At 38.1% G+C, this 25,142-nt stretch overlaps 4 protein-coding genes across 4 annotated transcripts; 2 read left to right on the top strand and 2 right to left on the bottom strand.

The window, feature by feature from the left end:
- Positions 1-529: 529 nt before the first annotated feature.
- LOC108598061 (engulfment and cell motility protein 1) lies at positions 530-3,382 on the top strand. Its single transcript, XM_017984503.2, has 4 exons — positions 530-708; positions 970-1,983; positions 2,038-2,589; positions 2,653-3,382. The coding sequence occupies exons 1-4, from the start codon at positions 597-599 to the stop codon at positions 3,150-3,152; spliced, it is 2,178 nt and encodes a 725-aa protein (XP_017839992.1). The 5' UTR covers positions 530-596; the 3' UTR covers positions 3,153-3,382.
- A 193-nt stretch (positions 3,383-3,575) lies between these two features.
- LOC108595508 (probable protein S-acyltransferase 23) lies at positions 3,576-5,849 on the bottom strand. The gene is made up of 3 exons (XM_017980799.2): positions 5,766-5,849; positions 4,019-5,680; positions 3,576-3,956 (listed from the first exon to the last, which is right to left on the bottom strand). Exons 1-3 carry the CDS (start codon positions 5,847-5,849, stop codon positions 3,765-3,767), a joined length of 1,938 nt encoding a protein of 645 aa, XP_017836288.2. The 3' UTR covers positions 3,576-3,764.
- A 601-nt stretch (positions 5,850-6,450) lies between these two features.
- On the top strand, positions 6,451-8,638 carry LOC108601269 (CG17005). Its single transcript, XM_017988831.2, has 6 exons — positions 6,451-6,631; positions 6,685-7,026; positions 7,087-7,369; positions 7,423-7,661; positions 7,711-8,388; positions 8,446-8,638. Exons 1-6 carry the CDS (start codon positions 6,507-6,509, stop codon positions 8,546-8,548), a joined length of 1,770 nt encoding a protein of 589 aa, XP_017844320.1. The 5' UTR covers positions 6,451-6,506; the 3' UTR covers positions 8,549-8,638.
- Positions 8,639-13,643: 5,005 nt separating this feature from the next.
- Positions 13,644-16,435, bottom strand: LOC108608399 (ELAV-like protein 2). Its single transcript, XM_033293415.1, is given in 8 exon segments — positions 13,644-14,517; positions 14,578-14,755; positions 14,840-15,119; positions 15,354-15,368; positions 15,557-15,710; positions 15,770-15,873; positions 15,941-16,106; positions 16,108-16,435. Coding segments are annotated over 8 exon segments (1,380 nt in total). The 5' UTR covers positions 16,429-16,435; the 3' UTR covers positions 13,644-14,355.
- Between the last annotated feature and the right edge of the window lie 8,707 nt (positions 16,436-25,142).

Here is a 25,142-nt window from a genome sequence, read left to right as displayed (position 1 = left end):
TTGCAGCCTAGCCCAGCAGTTGGAATCACCACAGCCCCGGCGCTTCATTTGCGAGACTGAGGCCAATGAACCGCCTAGCCAGCATTGCGATCCGCCTATCTATCCTCAGTCTGGACTTGACTGAGCGCTAACTTCTAGACAGTGGGCAACATGCTGTGGGGCTGGCTGGAAAAACTGAAATTGAAAATGTTGCAACATTAAGTGTTGTGATTTGTATTAGATTTATTTGATTCAATTAAAACATCAAAAGACGTAGCTTAGATTTAATTGTAAAAAAAAACTATTCAAAAAAATGGTATTTGCAATAAATTTACGCATATTATTTACACACACAGAAAAAAAAAAAAATTAAAAATGTATCTTTACCCGATTCTAACTGAAACGCAAAGACTAAGATTTAAAATTTTAGAATTTCTCAAATGTATCGGTCGATTGATACCATCGAATATAAATTCGATACAACTGCTGCTCAGCACTCACGACCGAACGATTGTGCTTCTTTGAATAAACTACCAGCACTAGCAATTAATCAATCACAAAGAAAGCAGTGTTATTTTTTATTTAATATAATTATATAGATAATTTAAAGCAACAAAATGATACCAAAAAAGATGCCGGTTAAGGATGCGCACATTGTTAAAATAGCTGTGGAACGTGAAAATCAAATGGCGCAGCTAATAAACCTAGATCAAAGACACCCCCTGGCAAGTAAGTATCATAAATTCGTGGCTTAAGTGTTATAAGGCCGAACAGCAAATCTATCTCAGATTTAAAGGAAAAACTGTTTTATATGATAAACCAATTTCTGTTATGTTATGTATATACTTATGCGTTGACTTTCGTATGTGTAAAATAAGCAGCGGCAACGCCCTTTTCGTTTGTAAAGTTGGAGCGTCATCAGCCCTCATTAAAATGCATAGTGATAACAGGAAGTGGCACTAAGAATGTTTTTGTTTTATTTGCTTACAGGTAAAATACAGGAGATCTGCAACATTTGGTCCATTAGCGATCATCAGAACTATGCGCTGCAGTTTTGCGAGACCAATAATATGAAATATGTAACCGAGAAGAACCGAAATGAGATCAAAAATGGTTCTGTACTGCGACTGCAGTACTCACCCTCGAAGACCGCCAGCGATGCGCTTGAAATATTAATCAATGGCAACGTGCAGGACAAGGCCCAACGCCTCAAAGAGCTGACAGCATTAAGCATGGATCATACTTTTGCGCTTGAGTTTATTAAGGAGCAGGGTCTGGACATATTGATCAAGATGATTGAGGATGTGCATCAGCAAGACGAGGAAATACTGAAGTATAGTCTGGCCAGTTTTGTGGAGCTCATGGAGCATGGCACTGTGTCCTGGGAAGTGCCCGAACTCTCATTCGTGGCACGCAACATTGACATTGTGCGCAATTTCCAAAAATATCCCACCAAATGCGGTGAGAGTGCGCTCTCTAATTTGGAAAATATTGTCCAAAGCAGCAGCAAGTACGTCCTGGTGGCGGAGGATATAAAACTACAGGACATCTTACGTCTCTTACAGGAAGTCAACTCACCCGTCATGCGCCAGAATGCCATAGCGCTGCTAAATGCTCTTTTTATGAAAGCGGACGAGACCCGGAAGCGTGAAATTGCGCACACAATTAGCGCTAAGCAATATCGACTTGCCTTGATTGGCAACGGACTGAGCACGGAGATGACTCATCAGCTCTACGTGCTGCAGACAGTAACGCTGGGATTGCTTGAAAAACGCATGCGCATGAAAATGAACGCACAAGATCAGGATGCGCACGAAAAGATTAAGGAGCTGCGGCGCATAGCATTTGACGAAAACTCTGGCACGCTTGGTATCAACGAGGAGCACATACGACGTGGCGGTGGTGGCTCCGGTGGCGGTAACGTTAATTTTTCGCAATACTATAAAAAACTGGGCTTCAAGTGCGACATAAATCCGGCGCAGGATTTTATTGAAACTCCGCCAGGTAAGTTCAACTTTATTCGGAAATGTGCAAGCTAAAACATATTCTACTTTTCAGGCATATTGGCTTTGGACTGCATGGTGTACTTTTCACGCAATTATACGCCGCAATACAAAAAGATCGTGCACGAGAATTCCTGCCGTGCCGATGAGCACGAATGTCCCTTTGGACGCACGTCTATCGAATTGGTCAAGCTCTTGTGCGATATTTTGCGCATTGGTGAGCCGCCAGCCGAGCAATCGGGCGACTTTCAGCCCATGTTCTTTACCCATGATCAACCATTCGAAGAATTCTTTTGCATTTGCGTCATAACCTTGAATCGCACCTGGAAGGATATGCGGGCCACAGCTGAAGATTTTCAAAAAGTATTTAGCGTACTGCGTGAGCAAATTCAACGCACGCTTAAGCTAAGGCCAGAGAACCTTGAGGATTTCCGCAACAAGATTGCGCTATTAACTTATCAACAAATAACGACGCTGCGTCAACAGGAACGGACCTCCAAGGAGGAGTGCGATTCGACAGCATCAGCTATAGTGAAGCTAAAGGAGAAAATCTCACCGCAAATAGTGGAGCTAATCAAGCAGCAACGTCTCTCATTTCTGGTAGAAGGTAAGTAACTTTTAAGAAGCTACAGCCAATTATTTATATGCTCTTTTCATGTATTCTTACTAGGCACACGTTTCTCCAAATACTCGCGTGGCACACGCACCAAGGATAAGTTCTGGTACGCGCGCCTGTCTCCCAATCACAAAGTCATACACTACGGTGACTGCGATGAGAAGAACATACCCACGCTAGAGGAATTGCCTAAGAAGCTGCCCATTATTGATATCAAGCAGTTGCTCGAGGGCAAAGAGTGTCCGCATATGAAGGAAACACGCATACGCAAGTCAGCCGTCAATTTGGCGTTCTCTATTACATTTGAGAGCATGGATCATTCAACGCTGGACTTTGTGGCGCCCGATGAGAGCGTATTCCATTACTGGACAGATGGCATCAATGCGCTGTTGGGCCAGGAAATGTGCAGCAAACAAAAGAAGGAAGACTTTGATACACTGCTATCTATGGAAATTAAGCTGCGTCTGCTCGACACCGAGGGCGTCGATATTAGCAAGGATCCTCCACCCATACCCGAGGATCCAGAGAATTACGATTTTTGTTTCGAGAGTTAAGGTATACTTAAGTATTTTTACAACTCACTGCAAACCCACTCCAAGTTACATGCCAAAGTGTACACCATTACCATATTAGACTAGAACCCTTCTATCTGCACTCGGATCTGATTCTTTAGTATTAACTGTGCAATTTTCCAAACAAAATGAACAAAAGCGTTGAACAAGCACTTGCTGTCGCTGATTTAGCCAACTTTTATACGTTTTTTATTAATTAATTTAAGTATATATATATATATTAATTTGAGTCTCCAAGCCAGCAAAATACATTTTATACATAAAAGTTTTGTACAAAAAATATAGCGGAGCAAATGCAAGCGTGTTTTTAATTGTTGCTAGACATAATTAAGTAAAAATTTATTTTAAAAAATGTAAATAACAAGAGCTGTAAATGAATTAATTTGATTCATTTACAGCCCCGCTATGACTAACTAGATCATCCCAGCCTGGGATGTGATTGCTGGCAATTGCCAAGATGATTGCTTCTTCAATTAAGCGCAAAGCCTGAATCAAAATCAAAGCACAGCCGCCTTACTACGGCACCGACTGTCGCTACTATCCTCGCACGGCCACCTTTCGGCGGCGTGCATGAGCGCGCTCCTAGCTTCTTAATCAAATGTTATCCTCGAGCAGCAAATCGTTATCATCGCCTCGATCCGGCAGGCAGACAAAGAACTCTAGCAGATTGAGTATGGGACCACGTGAGAAAGGATTCTGATAGCGTCCGCGCTTGTCGCGAAGATATGGATAACGCTTATAGTTAAACATTTCGTTGGTAGTTAGATTCATGCAGGCATGCAGCACCTAAAATAAGTAAAATATAATTATTAAAGTTGAGCGCCAAAATGTTGTAATTTTAAGCTCACCGAAGTGCACGTGAGTATCCAGCCGAGTCCACAAAAGACCACCGCCTCGATGAGACCCAGCACGTAGAGCAGCGTGAATCCCTCAATCATCACACAGTAGCAGGCAAAGTATATGGTAAAGGAGCAATTGACGGCCACAGAGAGCACAAAGAGAAAGAACCACATGCGATTTCGTAAGCCCACGCAGTTGTAAATAAAAGGACAATGGTGATCAAAGTAGGAAACGCAGCGATTGCAGACGCGACAATGTTTGGCGCGCAGTGGACGCAAGCAGCGGCAGCTGTGGCAAAGTCGCGTCAACATGACGTTGCGCTTCTTGAGCTTGTCAAAATAGGGTATCTGCTTGATGGCTCTGTAATAGGCGTCGGAGCTAAGTGGTATGTAGCCAGGATCACGTCGATTGGCAATGGCCCAGCTAATCCACATGACCACGTTCCAATAGATGAAGCAATAGTGCGAGCGACGCAGTATATTCCATGTAATGGGTATGGCGTGTATCATATACATGGGATACCACAAGAGCACGGAGAAGAGGAAGAGAAACAGCGGACCCTTGGAGTCACCAGCGCCGCCAAAGAGCCAACCCCAGCTCTCGGATACCGAAGGTAGCCATCGTGATTTCTTCTTAACTTCGCCATACAGCAGACGCACTACATCCTGATGCTGATGTGCCTGTGCCAACATCATGGGCGTTTTGCCATTCTTATCACGTGGCTCCAGCTCCAGCTGCGATTTCTCGCACAGCAGCCGCACACAGTTTATGTTGCCGGATAGGCAGGCCAAATGCAATGGAGTTGAACCAAAATTATCCGTTTTCTGCAGCTCCACGCCAGAGTACATGAGCAATCGCATCAGATCCGCATGCCCTTTGTAGGCCGCCCAATGCAGCGCAGTGTCCCCATTAATATCCGTTAGATTATTCAGTGCACCCATGCCCAGCAAGTAGGCAGCAGTTGCAGTGCGTCCGTACATGCAGGCCAAATGCAGCGGAGTTAAACCTTTAAAATCCGCTGCATTGACCGCCACACCCGCCTGCAGCAGCACCTGCACCACTGAGGCATGACCCTTGCGGCAGGCCCAGTGTATGGGTCGTGGTCCCTGCGTGCCCAGGCAAGGCAGATCAATGGGTGCGGAGCGCTCGATAAGATAACGCATTAGCTGCACATTACCGTTGAGTGCTATCCAATGTGCGGGTGTGTAGCCATGACGATCTCTGGCGGACAGACACTCCAAGCCAAATTTCTCTACCAGATTCTCCACTTCGCTGCTCTCGCCATTCTTGATGATGTCGAATATATCATCCAGGTTGACAGTCGCTCCATCTATCCCCTCAAACAACAACAAATTGTTGTCATGCTCGTTGCCATTGCCGCTGCTGGGGACACCATTGGCGCCACTTGGCGAGTGTGCGCGATGATCAATGTCTATGTCAATGTCAGCATGGCCGTGTCCATCTTCTTCCATATTACATGATGAGGAGGCCGTCAGCGCCCACACACTGCGCGCGGCCCCCGGACTCGGGTGTACCTTGCTGGAAGCCACGTTGTAGAAATCAAATTCTACGCCAAGACGTTCCGGTTGACCAACCGACAGAGCTGGTTGGTGATGCAACGGGTTTTCCAGTAAATGTGCAATTTTGTTGGCTTTGCTAAGCAACTGCAACTAGAAAATATTTCTGATTGTTTTGGCAAAACAAACGCGAACGCACCAAAATTATGTCAGCAGTTTAAAAATCAATAAAAGCTACGAATGTAGGGCACTCGAATTCGAGTTTCGAACAGGCGCCCAGCAAACAGCTGTTCAGATATCGATAGCCGATACAGCGAGTCATCAAGCGCGGTAGTCCTTTTTAAATTTGAATTTGATTTTAAAAAATCCAAAAAATGTATCTATATTTTTCCATGGACATTATTTTCAATAAAATACAATTAAGGGAAAAATATTAAAATTGTGTTAAATTAATTACCATTGCGCTTTTTTGTCTTAGCATTATTGTAAACAAACAAATTACTGCCTCATTTTTTGACACACATTGGTATTTTGGCAAAGCCATGAACAAAAAGGTAAACAAACACCAACTTGCTTTTGTTGCAAATAGAGTTACGTCAATATCTAAAGGTGGTTATTTCAATAACAAAAGGTTGCGAGGTTGCAAAGTTTCATGTGTTCTCAGCAATTCAAAAACAGCTTCTTAGCAACAAGATGCATTGTATAGCAACAACTGTATGCTTCTCTGTATTACTCTCATATATGCATGTGAAAACCAAACCATTTTATTAAACTGCATTAAACTCCGTTTACATTATGTGATGATAATGAAACAGATACATTCAAGTATTGGCTGACAAAAAGTTGTTTGCTAGCGACTAATTTTTATAGCATAGCAACCAAAAATTGTTTTGAATCCGATTTAAAAGTTGTACACTACATATTTGAAACAACTGAAAGGGAAACGAATTTTATTTTATTAAAGCAAACACAAAGCGAAATGACGTGTACAGGCGTACTCAAGCCACTGCCGCCGACGTATCAAAAATTGATGGTAGAAAACTTGACGGTTATACGGCCACCCATACTAAAGATTTACTATTGGGAGAGTTTCGATATAGCAGGGTACGTAGAAGGTTTCAAAATAAAGCCGACAATAACTTACTTACACAGCTTAGGCTGAATAAAAAACTGCGCTCGAATCAACAGTATCATGACCATGTCTTGGTCATACCTGTGCGTCAGATTCAAAGTCAGCCGCTCAAGATGATCTTCTGGCTACGCAATATGTCCGCCAAGCCGCTGACTTTGAATCTGAAGCGCATACAGAACTGTGCGTGTAGACCGCTGCAAACGCGCGTAGGCTTCAATCAATTTCGCCAGCTCTACCATTGCCCACATCGTCGTCTCATACACTTGAGCCAAGAGACGCTCAATCTGAAGCCGGATGAGGTGCTGCCCTTGAGTGTCACGGCGCACTTTTTTCTCTATGGCATGCACATGCTAATCTATGAGGTGCAGTAAGTAGCAACGATAGACTTTTGTGGCTTGATATTAATATTTTATATCCCACTTGTTAGCACTGAAGATAAACGCATGTTTACATGGAAATTCCAGCTGGAGATTTCTGCTTTCGATCCGGACAAATGTCTGCTGACCAAGGAGCTGCTGCCAGTGAATATTAAACACTTTCAGCATGTTACTCAACCCATTTGGGTGCAGAATATAACCATGACGCATCTGGCCTTCAACTTCTCCACACGCGAACGTTCCTTCAAGCTGCACAATTCGAACTTAACTGTGCCCAGGCAAAGCGTTTGGCCGCTGCTCGTGGAATATCGTCCTTTGGACTATGAGAACGAGGTGAGCATCGCGGCTGTTGCTAGTTAATATCTTTGCCTAATTGTAGTCCTTAGCTTGAGCTAGTGCTCACCTTTGACAAGTCCAAGGCACGCTATAAGATCAAGGCACGTGGCATTATAACTGATGAGGATGAGCTCACTGACATGCCGCTGAAGGATAGACAATCTGCTGATTATCTCTATGTAATCTACCCGAATCGCCTGAGTTTTGACATTTGCCTGCGCGAGCGTCGCACTCAGTTGGTAAATGTTCATAACTATGGGCAAAATTGCATGGAGTTTCGCTGGCAAAAGTATTCATTTAACTATAATTTTAATTTAAACTGTCTCGCTTTGTTTTAGCTACATTATCAGCGATTTTTTCGCAGTTACCTTTGAGCCTGCTGTCTTTCATCTTAAGGGGCATCACTCGAAGCTCTGCGAGATAAAGCTGACTGTCTACGATCGCCTTATCTTCTTTCGTCGCATACCCATTGTGCTGGAGGTGCATCGCATACTCGATGAGGCCACATTGATTGCCCAAGCTGAGCTCTCCGAAATCGAGTCCATTGATGATCCCAAATGGAAGGAGGACAGCTACATAGAGCATGTATTTTTGCATCTCAACGTACGCGCCTCAACGCGTGACATTGTTGACACTGAGCTGGACAACATGGATCAGGATGTGGGCCTCTGCTCGCCTTGCGGTGGTGCGGGCCTAGATGTTGGTGCTGCTGGCGATGCCACGCCCACATCGCAGCCAAGCCCGGAGCAAAAAAAGCAGACAGAACGCGAGCAAACTGTTAGACGTCTGGCAGCCAAGAACAAACTGAATGCCAACGAGATCATTGAGCTCAGCATGGCCATCGATCAGCGCACCACCATATTCGAGAAACTCTTTTGGAAATATCTATCCAAGTCGAGCTTCATGCGCATTGGCGCCACTCGCTCGCGTTCCAATGCCAACAAAACCTATCAGGAGGTGGTCGTAGGCGAGCTTGTCTCACATAGCACCAGCAACCACAATACGGTCGATCGCAAGTGGGTGAATCATATAACTAAGTGTGAATTAAATTAAAGCATTTTTTGATTCCCCAGCACTGTTATGGAAGTTATCAGTCGCTTGATGGTGGATGCCACCAATGATCTGGCAAAGAACTGGATATTTATACCCTCGCAGTATTATGATCGTCAAACTTAAGTTAACAGACTTGGCTTGAAAGCGAAAGATGCCGGTGGCTTTGTAGAGTTGGACTTATGTAGTGTAGACTTATGCCCCAGCAAAGCCATTAAAGAGTATTATTGAAATATTTAAAATCCCGCTTTAGTTTTACTTTTGTCCGCTTAGTTCCAATAAGAAGTCAATTTTAAGAAATCCCAGTTTGTTTTTTAAACACATCATTTCATAGCTTTATTGAATAAATTGTTGTTGTGTTTGTCATCGTTTTGTTGTGTGTGTGTGTGTGTGAGTGTGTGTGTTAGTTTGCTTGTTGTGTATTTCATTTGTCAGAGTAATTCATAATGAAGTTAAATTGATTCACAATAATGTTACACAGTTAAATACCAATAAATATGCTATATAAATGTAATTCTCATATACTTGTATTCATTTTGGTTTTCGTTTAAGTATAATTTATAATTGAATCAAAATTTCAAGGAAAATACAATCAATTGTGTATGCATGTTTATGTGCGTGTGTGTGAGTGTGTGTGAGTGTGTCCTTGTGTTTTGAGTGCAAGGTCAAGAGTTTTCAAACTCTACACTCTATATGGGAGTATGAGAGAAATCGACAGTAATTAAGTAATTCAATAGATAAATACATGCACGTTTTTGTTATTAATTAAATTGGAATAATTGTTGTTTTGTATTCGTTTTGGTTTTGCATTCACTTAAGTTCATTGCATTTAATTTCATTTGTTCTTACTGACATGATTAAGTTAAATATTTGCTACTACAATACGTTACGGCCCACCAATATTTTGTCTATGTTTTTTATAACGACGAGAAAAAAACATTGCATAGTTTTTATTTTTAAATACTTTTATATATATATATAATATCTGGCATAATTAGTATGTTTTGTTTCAAGTACTATATGTTAAGCTAAACAATAGACGATAATAGAAATAAGTTATAAGTTGGTTTTGGAATTAGTTGAAGTAAACTCTTATGCGGAATTAAATACGCGCTTTCGTTAAATTATGTGTATGCTGTTGAGCTTGAGCTTGAAGAGAACTAATGCCACTAAAACTGTTCTGAATTCCATTTCTTCATGCATAAATTTGCTTTTAACAAGAGTGCTTAAAATTAGTACCATTGACTAAGTTTGTTTTTGTTTTGTTATCATTTGCTTATGCTTTGACTAAGATTTGTTTAATACATAATTAATTTAATATACTTGAATTCTTTTAGTTTCCACTTGCATTTAACATATAGAGAGAAAGAGCATCTTACGATTTTCTTTTATTTTGGTTTTGTCTCGAGTTTTTGTTTTCTTTTGTTTTTTACTGACAACATGCACTACAAAATTGATTAGGATCAAGTATTGTTTTATATAATTTATGAAATATTTACTGAAAACTGTTTGCTAAGAGCACAAAGTGTAAAAATGGGTACATATGTATACATAGCTCATTCAAGTTTAAGGAGTAACTATTTAAAAAGAAAAGACAATTGTTGAATTAATTAGTTTGAGCAAAGCTTAGGATAGCCTAAAATCAATAGCATATTCGCCTTTACAAAAAAAAAAACCAAAAGCACAAGAGAGCTCCATTTACCTACAAGCTTGTGGAAATTTTATGGAACATACGAATCTATTAGAACCCACAAATAAGCTATGAGTGAGTTAAGGATCGAGTTGCTTAAACGTTGTTTGCTTTGTATTTGTGTATAAGAGAGATTTAGAGAGACATTTAAAGTGAGAGTTAGAGTCCGACAAGTGGCGGAACCAAGTAGTTCCCACCTTGAACTTGCGGATCTCATTGCACAACCTTTTTGTGGTTTAAAACGCGAATGTGCCTCGAAACAACGAACAAAACGTGACGTTGCGTTTCTCGACGGAACGCCAAATCTTTTCTTTTTTGTTGACTTTCGACTTTGACTTTATACGTAGTCATATGCACTATCCTTATACAATATGTTGGTGTAAAAGTATAAAAGTGTACCATATTTAAACGTCGATTGTTTTGCGTTTCGCTCGTTACGCCTTTGCTTTATATTTGTTAAAAATGTTTGTGGTAACTTTTCATAGAGTTTTCTTTGTTTAAATTTATCCGCTTTGCTGTTTTAGCTTTGTTTTGTTTATACCGTTTTTTTTTTTCTTTCAAGATATGCGTTTTGTTTTCTGCCTTCATCTTTTGCATGTTAACATTATTGCGTTTTTCATGTAAAAATTATAAAGTTGCTCGTTTCTTTGTTTTGAGTTTTAGTCTTGTTTTACTTTAGTTTAACTTTTGTTTTCAGATCCTATGCGGTTTGGTTTCTTTACGTATTCAACTTTTGGTTATCATTTTCTTTGTTTTATTTTTGTATATTATTGTGCGGTGTTTTTGTTCGTTACCAATACCGTATAATATGTATATATAATATAATATATTGTATATATAGTATTCATGTATATATTTAAATTTTTAAAATACTTTCTTGGTGTTTTTTTCCTTTTTCATTTTTATTTTTCAGATCTATGTTTTTTTTTTTTGTTTTTTGCTTATAAAACATTTTGCTCTTAAAAAATGTATATAATCGATTGCTTTTTGTTGTTGTTCTTTTTGTTGCTGTATTAATATATTTTATATGTACTATGTATGTATATATATTTGTATTTTTATATATATTTTTATGAATGTATGTATATATAATTGCATGTCGCATGTCGCATTCGTAACTCTTCACTGCATTCTGTATTTTAATATTAATCTCCTATTACTAATCGAACATCTTCACCAGCACGCATAAAAAATATGCGCACCTTTGTAAAGAATGCTCTGCTTGGTGTTTTACTCTTATAGTGAGTTTAACTTGGTGTTTAACTCTTTTAGTGAGTTGAACTTCGCTTCGATTTTACTGGAAGGTTGTGTTCATTATAATAAATATAAATCGCATAAAAGCAATGAAAATGTTTTGTTTTTGGTTTCCTTCAACTTGTTGTTGTTGTTGTTGTTGTTATAATTTCAGTCAATCATTTGCGAATCAAATGATTCGAATCGATTCATTTGAATACGACTTGTGGTTGTGATTTACTAGACAATGAGCTCATTGTTTGCTGAGGCTGTTATACACATAAGTAACGAATAATCGTACTCGTAAATATACATATATATCTATAATTATTTTTGTTTTTTTTTTTTTTGGGATTTAGTTTTTAAATAGTTGCAATAAATGTATGCGACGTATACATGAAAGTGTGCTTTTGCTTTTTCTTGTGATTTATGCAATGCTTTACTCTTATTTAGTTTTACTTTGCTTGGTATGTTATAAACATTTAAAATTTGCAATACACAACATCAATATATTGTTAATCATATATAATTTGCTTTTTGGTTTTCATAGTTATAGATTTTAAATAGAGTTGCTATAGCATACTAGTTTTAATATCTAATTTAATGTGCTGCCTTTTCTATCCTTTTATTTTATGCGCAGTAGCTTTGGGCTGCTAAATGAAGTAAACAAATACTCAAAAAGAGCTGCCAAAGTCCCACGACATAAATATAAATATGAGAACGTTTAAACAGATCATTAAAACTTTAAATTACATTTTCTTTTTCGTTTTTGTTTTAGCTAGCTGTTGCAAGGAAATGTCTCAAGCACCATATTTTCATACTATATATTAATTTTTGATATACATACTTTACTGTACTGTAATTCTTTTCCAAAATTTTTTAAATGCATCAAATCATTTATTTACTTATTTCGAAACTCGAGCTTGCTTTTCGACTCAACTTTAAGAATTTTTCATTTTTTCTAAATTTGTTTTTATATATTTGCTAATATGTAATTTGGCAATTTGTTAATTCTCTTAAATTGTTCGTTTCTCTGTTATTGCTGTTGTTTATTTTTGTTAACAAATTCGTTTAGCTGAAACGCGTTACGTCAATTCATGTTTTACGTACTTTCTTTTACTTTGTTTTGATTTAGGGAGGGAATTTGTTTGTTATTACTTTTGCTTTCTTAAGGTTGGAATGGCACGACTTCTAGCAATTTAGCTGGTTTTGTTTCTTCTTTGTGTTTTAATTTATTTTATCATTTTAGTACATAGTCTTTTGTGTTATTTATTGCTTTTCATTTGAGTGTTTATTTTTATGATCAAGATTTGCTGTTCGTTTAGCTGTTGAAGCTTTAAATTTTTCTTAAACATTTATTCGTTGTATTCGAAAAATTCTCAGTATTGGTTTTTTAGCTCGAGATTAGTTTAGTTAAGTTGCCTATATTGTATGTTTGCCATTCTGTCTAGACTGCACATAAATTGATTAATATAGTTAGTTAATTGGAATGTAACACATATGACAATGATTAGTTAAAGTTTAATAATCAATTTTATTTAAAAAAGTGATAAAGTGTTTATAATAAGTATATATGTATATATTATGCATACGATCTTTATTTTAAGCAAGAATTACACATTTAATATAAACATATCGAGAACATATGATGTATATGGTTTATACTCTATATCCTGCTATTAACAAAATATTTCGACTATATGCCAATCCTTCTACTACTTCCGTCTTCATCTTCTTTCCATTTCTTTTGCGTTCACGCATTTCAGTTCTGTGTAGTTATTTATACAGTTAACAGTTAGGCTAACAAAATTCTTGACAATTTTTGTTCTTTCGATTGAACCAGTCGTTCAATTATTTTGTTCGTTTCAAACAAAGATTTCAGTTTATGCATGTTTGCTTTGCTCGACTAGAGTTTGCTAAGAGTGCATTAAAATATTCAAACAAAAAAAAAAGCAGTTAACTGCTGTTGTTACAAAAGGTTAAACAATGTGAGAAAAGAATAAGATATACATAAATGGCAATCTTAGAACTAAATTGAAATTAGGTGAAAAGTAACAGAAAAATAAAATTTCAAGTATCTGCTGCTGTATTAAATAAGAAAACAAAAATAAACTTCAAAAACTAACTGCAAAAGAGTTAAATTAGAAAAAAAATATATAGAAATATATAAACTTGTTAAATTAACATATTTAAAAAGAGAAGAAAAAAATGAACGTTGTGCTTAAAAGAACCAATTCGACCATGATGGCATTGATGAGGATTGATGGTTGCCATTATGGTTGCTGTTGCTGTTGTTGTTGCTCTTGCTGCTGCCAGCTGCTGCTGCTGAACTATTGCCCAATGTTGAGCTGTTTGCGGAGTTGCGCTGATTGCCAAAGCTGTTGCTGCCAGTAATGTTGCCGCTGTGATTGTGATTGTGATTGCTGTTGCTATTGGTGCTGTTGTTAGACGTGGGCGTGGCCGCGGCACTGTTGGCCACATTTGTTAAAAAATGTGCGAATTCCTGTTGCAGCTGCAGCTGCTGTTGCAGCAGCTCGAAATGATTTTGTGGCTTGTTGTAAATAAACTTTGTGGAGGTTTTCAAAATATTGCTGGAACTGGATGAGGATGCGCCGCCTCCGCCGCCATCGGCATTGGATGAGGCATTGTTGCCATTGCTTGTAGATGCTGTTGGTGAGTGGTTGCTGCTGCTGCTGCTATTGCTTGTTGTTGCTGATGTAGTTGGCTTCTGTTGTCGACTGCTGCTTGATGCTGATGCGGATGATGATGTTGCTTCGGCCAAAGGCGATAAAGCTTGCTTGCCATTGCTGGTGGTGTGTAGTTTGTGTTTACCCGTTTGGTTGCTGTTGTGTTGCCTGCTGTTGTTACCATATTTTCCATTGCCAATGTTGTTGTTGTGGTGGTGGTTGTGATGGTTGTTGTTGTTGCTGCTACTGAGTACCAAACTATTGGCCGCAAGCGCCGCTGCCGCCGCATTGGCGTTGACAACAGCAGCCAACTTGGTTAATAATTACGTTTGCTTATTTTTGTTGGTCTTGAAGCTGACCTGGAGTACCCGATTGCCCAGCGTGTAGCCGTTGAGCGATTGTATGGCCAGCACAGCTTCCTCATAGTTGGTCATGGTGACGAATCCAAAGCCCTTGCACTTGTTGCTCTGCAAATCGCGTATAACCTTACAAGATCTTAATTTTCAAAAACAGACACCAACAAAAAGAAACTTCATTTTATTCACCTTGACGGACTGCACGGCGCCAAATGGTCCAAACAGCTGCCAGAGCACATTCTCCTCAGTCTCTGGCGCCAGATTGTAGACAAAAATGCACCAACCCGAGCTGGTAATGGTGTTGCCCTGGATCATGCCATTGGTAATCAGATCACTGGTAAGCGGCGAGTAGCGTGAGATCACAGAGCTGTCCAAATAATTTTTGAAATTGCTTTAAACATTTGGGGCTTTAGTATATATTGCTGTAAACTTGTCAACTTGCTTCGCTAACCTGTAACGCCCAGCGTTGGGATGTATGGCAGCGGCAGCAGCAGCCGCGGCCGCTCCGGCGGCAGCATTGGCTGGAAAGGCGCGCCCGCCGCGCGTATTCTGTGGTGCAATGTAGGCGGCCAGCGGTTGCATGCTGTTCTTGTTGCTGCTGGGATTGTTGGCAAATTTAACGGTTATCGGTTCGGTGGAATTTTTCGGTGTGGTGCCGTTTAGCTCCTTGATGGCGCGATCAGCCTCAAAGCGCTGATCGAAGCGTATAAAGCCAACGCCCTTGGAGAGACCTATATGAAAAGACATGAATATTAAAAGCAATCTAATGCAATTGGTAAACAAAAATAATGCTGACATAAAAAATTAATACACAACAAATAATAATGGACATCCATTTGCTTGTGCACACACTTAATTTTAATTCTTTCAAATATTATTTTTATATTAAATTCAATTTACATTTAATATACGATTTACGTCACAAGCAAGGCAAAATATAATTAAATAAAGTAATAACAACCTACCAGCCGCATGTTCATCTTGATTTTGAATTTGTGTTTTATTTTAGATGGTTGATCATGTAAAAAATAAATAAGTAAACAAAATATGCATTATTTATGAAATTTTCAAACTTATAAATTCTGGGAAGACCAATTTTCGTATCATTAATTCCATGGGAGACAGAGAAGCTTGGGCAGATTGCAGCGGCATTAGTTAGAAAACTTACCAGTGATATTATCACAAAGTATGCGCGAAGTTATGATCTTGCCGTATGGACTGAACAATGATTCCAAATCGGACTGTGTCATATTCTTTGGAAGACCCGAGACATATAAATTGGCGCCTTTGATGCTCTCCGAGCTGGGGCGCGCAATGGAGACCTGCAGACCAAAACAGACTATAAATATAAAAAGGACTCACAAAGTACAGAGCTTGTCACCTTAATGGTTTTGTTTTGCAGGCGTAGACCGTTCAGAGCATTGATGGCCTTCTCTGCATCCTCTTGCTTCACATAGTTGACAAAGCCATAGCCCAAACTTTGACCTGAACGAAATACAAGTAAGTAACAGTTTAAAATTCACATTTCATATAGTAAATATATGTTACGCACCTGTGACCTTATCGCGTATTAGCTTGCAGCTCTCCACCTCACCAAAGCTAACGAATAATGAACGAATTTCATCCTGCGACATTGTTTGTGGCAAGTAGTAAAGCAATTTCTTTAGCGTTGTTGTTGTTATGGTTGTTGTTATATTATTGTTATTACTCGCTGTTGTTGTTATTGTTGTTGTTGTTATTTGTGGCTGCGCTATTGTTATTATTGTTGTTGCTAGTTGCATTGTTTGAGTTGGCCTGATTGCTGCCAACGCCACCAGCAGCAGTTGCTGCCGCTGCGCCCGTTGTTACGCCTGTGCCGCCATTTTGTTGCGCCTGACTGTTTACAGTGCTGGTGACATTGCCAGCACCGCCACCACTACCACCACCACCAGCACCTCCGCCAGTGGAGCTGTTGCCACTGCCTACGCTGGCAGCAACAGCATTCGACTGCTGTTGTTGCTGCTGCTGCTGCTGTTGAACCGCTGTCTGACCCTCAACCATTTCGATGCTGAAATTGAAGACAAGATTGCAATTAATCTAAATTAAACAAGCAAATTATAAGCTAGCAAAGCGTTTTTCCAACTTAATAATTAAATTTCTCTACACATCTTGTACTTATAAGTTTCTTTTCAGTTGAAAAAACGCCCGAGTAAGTAGTAAAAGTTTAAAACATTACTGCTTTCTTATTTGATAAAGAGAAGCAAAACTGAACTCGAAGTGTTTACTATATATGAATAGTTAAAAGAGAGTTGCTTTTAGATAATACTGATGTTTCGCCTTTGCTTAATATCTGCAATGATAAAAACGGAATTCAAAGATAAGCTCATAAAAAATTGTTAACTATTATAGTGCTTACCTTTCTACGCGCGTTGCTGCACGGAAATGGAAAATCGTATTAGTTGCGAGTCTACAATTTTACTATAGCCTAGTTATAAGCGCGCGCGTGATTAACCACTACGTATACGTGATATATATATATGTGAATCCAAAAGTCTTAACTGCAATGAAACAAACAAATGCAATGGAAATCAATTATTTTAATTCAATTTAAATGATATGCAAATGCCACGTACTAAACTATACGAAAACAGGCCAAAGCGTACATTTTTAATGAAACCCTACAAGAAATTAGTTGACGGGGCCACTTTGCAGTTCTTTGTGGTGTTCTTGTGCTGTTGTTGTTGTTGTTGTGACCCATGCGGGGCGTATGCGGGTCGACTACGAGTAAACAGCTAAATAGATCAGCGAGCTGACGCAAAAATCGATTTAATTAAAATGACGAAATGGAAATTGCAAATTGAGCAAGACTTGGTCCAAAGCTTTTGTATATTTAAATAGGTCAAAGGTCGATTTGCAAGAATGGATAAAAATAGTAGCCACGCTTGTTATTTTCATATTTAATTAGAAATACTAGGCAAAAGGGCAACGATTCCTGTTTCTTTTGAACTAACAAAATTATCAAAAGTTTTATAAACAGAATACGTACGTCTATTTTTCTATATTTGATCAACATCAGAGATAATTCCGTAATACTGCATTAAATATCAATGTAACACCTTCGAAAACGCAAATATTTTGATCAAATATTTCTATGATATTTGACATTTTGTTTTTTGTTTTTGAATGCACAGACAGAACGCAAAACGCCAAATCGTAAATCGTGCGAAAAACTAATATTTTAAAAATAAACAAAACAGCAGAGCAGACGACTACGGCAAGGCAAAGGGCAAACCACTGTAAGGAAGGGGGGAGAGAGATTGCACGCTCTTGCTACAAAGAAATGAATCGAGAGCCGGCAAAAGTAGCCCGAATTATATTTTCGAAATATTTTTAAAATAACAAAAACGTACTATGCGAGAGTGGGGGGAGTGGGGCTTGGTGGCGTTTCGTGGCGCAGTCGACGGCGCTGTCGGCGTTGCTGCGACGCATTTTTGAGGTTAAGTGGCGAAAGATAAAATACGAACACAACAAATTAATAGAATTTTGAAACTGTTACTCAGGCAGTTAGCCTATTACATAAATAGGCAATTACCTAGGTAATTGAGAGGCCAAAAAGTGCTGAGAAAATTTATGAAAACTTGTTGCTGCTCATGTGCATATTTTCGACGCGATTACGAAACAGTTTTTGTTGTTATTTTATTGGCAGCAGATGACTTACAAGTTTTTGTAACAAATAAACAAACCGAACAATTTTAGCAAAGCAAAAAAAATTATGCAAAACAATTGGCGTCGAATTTTAGTTTGGTTTTTTAAAGAAAAAACAAACTGAAAAACCAAATGGAAACAAACCGAACCGAACCGAACCGAATGCAAAACAAATGTTTAACAATAATAATAATAAGGAAATAAAATCAAACGGAAAGTAGAAAAATAACACGTTCCTGCAACTCAACAGAACAGAAATAAACTGATTCAATGAGCGGCATGGAAATTATTTTTATGCCACAAAAGACACTCACACGCAAGCAAATGGGAATCGAGAGTCAACAGCCAGCGCATTGCCTGCACTGCTGCCCACAGCCAAGCCAATATACACACTCCGTGAGATAAACTAACAAAGAGAGCAAGACCAAGAGCAAGAGCGAGCAAATGAGCTAGCGAGCGAGACTATGGCACTCTTGTGGGAGTGGGAGAGCCAAATCGAGGGCGCTCGCTGGTGCCTTGGGTACTTGGGTGGGCAGGCAGAGCATTTGCGCTTGGTGCGAAAGATCAGGCGTAACATAATAATTGGATTAGAAATGTTAGCTATCATTAGTAATGCAAAGAGGCGCACATAATTCTCACAAAAGCTTATTTTATAGTTCGTAACTAGCAGTCGCATGAAGAACAGCTGTTAAAATATAAAACTACTGGAGTAGAAACAACTGTTCAAACTACTGATGTCATAACCAAATCAAAATTATATAATAATTGAGTGCTTCCAATTCGAGCAACAATAACTTATATGCAAACTTGGTTGCCATTGCATTTTAATGTCTTTTTGCAATAAAAGTGCAAACTAAGAAATGGTTACTGGTCTAGCCCAGTTTATGTAATAATTTAATAGCTTTTAAATAGAAATTGTCTTGCAAAGTTGCACCTACAACAAAGTACACGCCCCCTAGCTGTACGCGCCCACATAAAATACTGTTACACAAACCGGCAATTTTCATTCATAAATTGTTTGAAATTGTTTCCGGCTAATTGATGGACACTGCTGCCCGCAAATGTAGCGCTGCAGCAGAAGCTTTTTTTTTTCGTCTTATAACTTCCCCTACGAGTACACATATGCGTATGTGTGTGTGTGTGTGACAGAATGCAAAGTGGCAAAAAACACAAGAACAAAACAAAAAAGTGACACACCTTGCAACTGTGAAGGAAAAAGCAATAGCAAAAAAATCAGCCGAAGGCTGCTCAAACTAGAAGCAGCTGAAAACGTAAGAGCGATAGCCAAACTATTGCATGGGCCAGGGTTTTTTGCTTTTGGGTGCGGCAGAACGTACGCAAGCGAGCGAGAGAGTGCAAGTTGCAGCTACAGCGCAGTAATCGGCGACAGTCAGCTGAGCACGCCTCAAGATATGCAATGCTTTGGGAGAGAGAGAGCGTAAGCTCGAGAGCGCGCTTAGCTGCGAAGCGGCGGCGGCGTCGACGCAACGTTGGCGCTGACTGCATACATTTTGTTGCTATTTTTTGGGTTAAATGCTGCAGCCGGCGCTGTACTAAACGCAGCTGTGTGTTTGCTTTGATTCGGCTCTATGTATTTACATTTCTATGTGCATGTGCATGTGCATGTGCTTGTGTATGTGTGTGTAGGCGGCAGAGTGTAGAGAAATTCGCTCTGCTCATTGAGCCAAGTTTTTACAACTGGTGAGTGTGCGTTCCTGAATACAAGTACATACATATATGTGTTTTCATATACAAACATATGCAACTCTGCGTGTGTATATATGGAAACATATATACATATGTACATATGTCAATGCGAAAAAATCGACCATGGGTGTGGGCACTTTGCTTACAGTACAACAACAAGAATTGCTTAAGATCTATTAGATTTTTCAAATGTCCATATCTTACTTTAGTTGCATTTTTCCTTGGAGTGTAGATAGAGAATAGGGCGCCGCAAAATGATGAAATTTTCATTTATGTATTACACACCGCACAATTGATAGGCATTTATTTAATTAAAGGAAAATGATTCCAAATTTTTCTTTCGTTCGTTGCAAATGAGTTTGAAAATGCACGCGTAAAATGTTAGATTTTAAACAATTCACATGCATATACAATGCATATACATAAGCACACATATGTAGTATGTATATGTATCTATGTATTTGAGTGTGTATGCTAGTGTATGTATAGATGTGTGTACCGATATACAATAATTTATAAACGGCGACGATACGACGATAATCAAAAAACACAACTTGCTGCCGGAGAGTGCAAGAACTAAATGATTAAAGTGTTCAATTGCCGCCAGGATAAATGCAGTCAGGACGACGACGTCGTCAAAAGCAGCGCAGCCAGCTGCAGTAGGAGCTCTCTTTCATACACGCTCTCAGTCCCCATAGGGGGCTGTGCAGTTGATGGCAGTCAGCGGGAGAATATTTGAAACGAAAACAGAAACATAACTGCGTAGTTTTTGCATTGCCAAACACAGTGAGACAAAAGGTTGCAAGCCCGGCTTACACATCGCAAGTAAGAATTAACTAATATTAATGTTGTTGGCAAAACAACCGTAAATATTTCATTGATAACTTGCTGGAAAATTTTAAGACCATAATCATAAATGTATGAATAAAAGCAGATTAAAATAATTAATTTTCAATTGCTTAGCCTTGCACCAGTGTGCACACAAAACTCAATTTCTAACAAGGCACGCGAAGAAGAGGAAGCGAGCCGACAATAACAAAAAGCTCCAGCGCAAAATGCGCAGGTACAGCAGCAACACTCGCTGCAACAGTCAGTGCAATAACAAAATCTGAACTCTCTTGCTCTCTCTCTCTCTCTGAGTGTTGCGCTCTGGCTCTCCATCACTTAGCCGAATACCCTACATTTGATACAAAACATAAACAAGGAAATGCAGCAACGACGATGATGACGACGACGAACGCGAAACAAATTGCGGTAGGTTCTCTGCCAGTTGTGGAGAGTGAGCGCTACAATGCAAGAGCAAGAGCGCAAAAGAGAACGCCGGCCGCATATCAGAAGTGAGCCATCGTCGGGCCAAAAAGGCACCCAAACAAACAGTTAAGCACACACATACAAGCACACAAAGGATGTGCAGCTGACTGCGGGTGGGTTCCAGAGAGTGAGTGCATGATGTGGTGGCATAGCCAACACCAACACCGAACGCACCAGCCAAAGGCAAACCCAGCAAGCTCAACTTGACATCATTTGTGTCAAAAGACCATTGAACTCTATGCGAAAAGGAGGAGGGCAGCACACTCTACTCCGTATCTTAGCTGGTGGACACTGTGCATTGTTTTCTTGCAGCTTTTATTTGTTATTAAATGTATGTTTGTAAGCAAGTATATACTTACATACATATGTACATGTACATACTTATACATATGTAATATTGCAAGCAGCAAGTGCATGAAAATATATGGCCATATATTAAGTAAACAGCCAGGATTCACTGTAGCTTGTAAAACTCCATATACAGCACAATGCTAAGAGAAATAAAATGATTATTGAAAATTATGTATAATTCATAAATTGCATAATTGCACATTAAACTCACAACGCTTTCATCCTACACTAAATACAGTTTGGCAATCTCTTACTGACATTATTCAAAGCTCGCGCGCCCAGCTTTATGTATTTAAAGAGAGCATTTAAGAGTTGCAAGCTCACATATGTACATACATACCTTACGCTTGAGTTCTACAAAATGCGAACTGATGATCTACATGGCTTCTCTTCATTGGGCGAAAAGCCTGCTGATAGGGCTGCTGCTGCTGCGCTCTTGTCACATTATTTGTATGCTTGTTGTTTTTTCTCAAGTTACTAAGACCACAGTTACTCTGCATGTAGACAGCGCGCTCTTCGTAGTGACTGGTGTATTTATGATATTGATTGTATATGATTTCCTGCTGCATTTGATTGTATGGAGTGCTCGCACTGTGGGTCCACGGTGAATTTGCTGGCATTTTCTGTATACACTGCCAAGGCACTGGGTGTTGTTGTTGGTACCACTGTCCATTATAATTTGCCGCATCTTTGGGTACCGGCATCAAATCTGGCGAGTCAGGCTTGTTTAGTTTTGTCTGCTGTTGATTTTCTTGTTCTAATACCAGCGTTTCCACATGGCTTTCTATGTTTTTAGTTGAAGGTGGTGTAAGCGGCAGCGGCTTCGATAGTATGGCCGATAGATCAAACAGCGGTTTCTGTAACCAGCGTGATTCCGTTAAGTAATCCAATTTGTTGTTATTATGATGCAGTGTGGATATTGGCGTCGATGTGCATGGCGTTGATGACGTTGATGATCTGGTTGTTTTGCAGCTGCGCGTTTGTTGCGCTCGACGTCTTCTACGTCGTCTGGGAGTTTGGTCTTCATCACTCCCTAGGCTATCTTGCGAATTCATAAACTTCTGCTTGTTCATGTACTCTACAACCTGCTGAACGAGTTTTCTTATTCTTACGTTGTTCCCGACGACGCTGTGAACGTGTGCGATTTGAATTTATGGTCATGCTATTATTATTGTTGTTATCTTGGTTCATAGTATTTTCAGCAAGCTTAAGCAACAAATCAGAGAAACACGTGCAGCACAATAACAATATCAAAAATGGCGCCCAACATGAAATTTAGAAACATGTAGCAAACAAACAAAATAGATTATTTTTTGTTGTTCTTGTTGCTATTATAAATATATAAATGCAATGAATACTCACAATTAGGCCCGATAAGTAGTTCCGGTAAGCTTAATGAAGAATAAAATACTTAAAAAACAAACGCAGTAAACTTAAATGCAAGCTAGAAAATAGTGCTGTAAAGCGCCAAATAGAAGCAAGCACAGTCACGTTGTCACTTTTATTGTGATTGGATTATATTACATTTGTTCTTTTTTGATTAATTGGAGGTTTCCAATTAGCTTGTACATTCAAATAATAAAAATTTAAGACTTCTATTAAGTAAAGTTTGCTAAGCAAATATTTAACCCAAATTGCAAGTATCATCCACTACAACTTTCTGCAAGCTACTAAACGCCCTCTTACGGCAAATTTCGACTCTCAGAAAATTTTGCGCGCTCATTTAAAATAAAAGTCTCATCGTTTTTTTTAAATGTTACAGTTTAGGTTTTCGTTTTCATTTTTATTTTGATTTATCAACTACTTTACGGTAATTGCATATTAAATTGGTTGTTCTTGATTTTTGTTTTTTTGCTTAAAATTTAATAAGTGTACTTGGTTTTTGCTGTTGCTTTTCTCATTTACTTTTCATTAATTATATTTGTACAAAATATATATATGTATATATATTTTACTTTATTAATATATGTTTCTTGTTGTTTTTCCTTATATAACTTGACTATGTTAATGAACAATTTCGTTTGGTTTTCAATTGTTGATGTTGCCGTCGTTTAAACACTTTGTTTTTATTTTGCTTAAAACTTAATTCTGTTGTGATTTTTCGCACTACAATAACGCTTAACAAAATATAATTATTAACTATTTGCATGACTTCGTTACATTTTTGCTGTTTACTTGGTGTTGGTGTTTGGTTAATCCCGTTTTTGTTATTTAATAATTATTGCAATACTTTTGCTTGTTGTAGTAGTCGTTTTCTTATTTGTTTCTTTTTTATATTGAAAAAATTTAACTATAATTTAAGTGATTTAGTTGTATATATATAAAAATATATATATTTATGTATTTACTTAGATATCTGTTGTCTGTTTGAGTTGCTATTTATTTACAGCGTTTGTAGAAATGTTTAACAATACAATTTGTATTAACATACATATGTACGTATGTGCATATGGATGCTTGTATATAGGCATGTAATAAGATATAGAATGCTTTAGCTTCATATTGCACAATAAAATTGCGCTCGCTACCAGCCCTTTTTTCTTATTTGTTATAAGTAAACCCGCAAATACCTTTGTAGCAATTTTGAAAAATAAAAAAAAATTATTTTTATTAAAAGAAAATTTGTTGTTAAAACGATCCGCAAAGTCTACCCAAGGCGCGTTAATAACATTTGATTTTAATTTTGATTAGCCGGCAAAGGTATTCTACAAATTTCGGTAAACCGAAATTCAATTTGTATTCAGTAACTTAAAATTTTACTACTAAAGTTAATGTTGTTTTTTGAGTGTTAGAATGCTTTGTTTCCCCAGAACCACATATTGTTACTTAAACATATGTATATATACTTGTTTTGCTTGTTAGTTTGTTGTTCGTTACTCTAATCATCCCTTTGATTTTCGTCTGTGTTTCGCTATTCGTCAAATTTTCGGTAACAACTTAAACTAGTTTTATTGTAATTGATTTTTTGTTGTTTGCTTTGTTTCGTATGTTTGTTTGCTTGTGAGCTTGGTGTTTTTATTACGAGTTGTCAGAGCTTAAATTCTATAACTTGATTTACTGCTGTTTGGCATATTAAAAATATATGTATATATGTATTTGTTTTAATAAATGTATGTATATGGCGACAATATGTACAAATATTATATTTATCTGGGATTTAACAGGGATGGGCGTTTATCAAGTCTATTTTTCATTGATTAAATTGCTGCGTAATATGCATCTATTTATAATTATCAGTTATTTATCATTTTGTTTTCAGTTTTGAGTCGATTTAAAAACTACTAATGCACTTTTTACTATTTGCGTTCTTTTGTGTGTATAAATGTGTGTGTGTGTGGGTGTGTGTGTGTAGAAGTGTACATGTGGAAGAAATCAAAACTGCAAAAAAAAAAAAACAAAATAAAACAATAAAATATTTTTTTCAGATATAATGCAATATATTTTAAATATATATATACTTTTTTCATCAATGAATTGTTTGTTCTAAAAACGTGATTGCTTTGCTTTAAAATTTACTTTTAAAATCAATAATAGTAGTTATATATTATATAAACATAATTAATAATGTATTTATAGCTATATAAAATAGTTTTTGCAAACAAATTGCTGCCGCTTTTTGTTGTTGTAACTCAATTAAAATCTTACGAAACATTAAAAATTTGCATTTAAATTAATTTAATAAAAACCATGCTTAATTAATT

This window comes from Drosophila busckii, chromosome 2L (assembly GCF_011750605.1).
Source record: "Drosophila busckii strain San Diego stock center, stock number 13000-0081.31 chromosome 2L, ASM1175060v1, whole genome shotgun sequence".
NCBI classification, from domain to species: domain Eukaryota; kingdom Metazoa; phylum Arthropoda; class Insecta; order Diptera; family Drosophilidae; genus Drosophila; species Drosophila busckii.
Note: the sequence above shows the minus strand (reverse complement) of the source record. Positions and strands in the feature narration are given on the sequence as shown.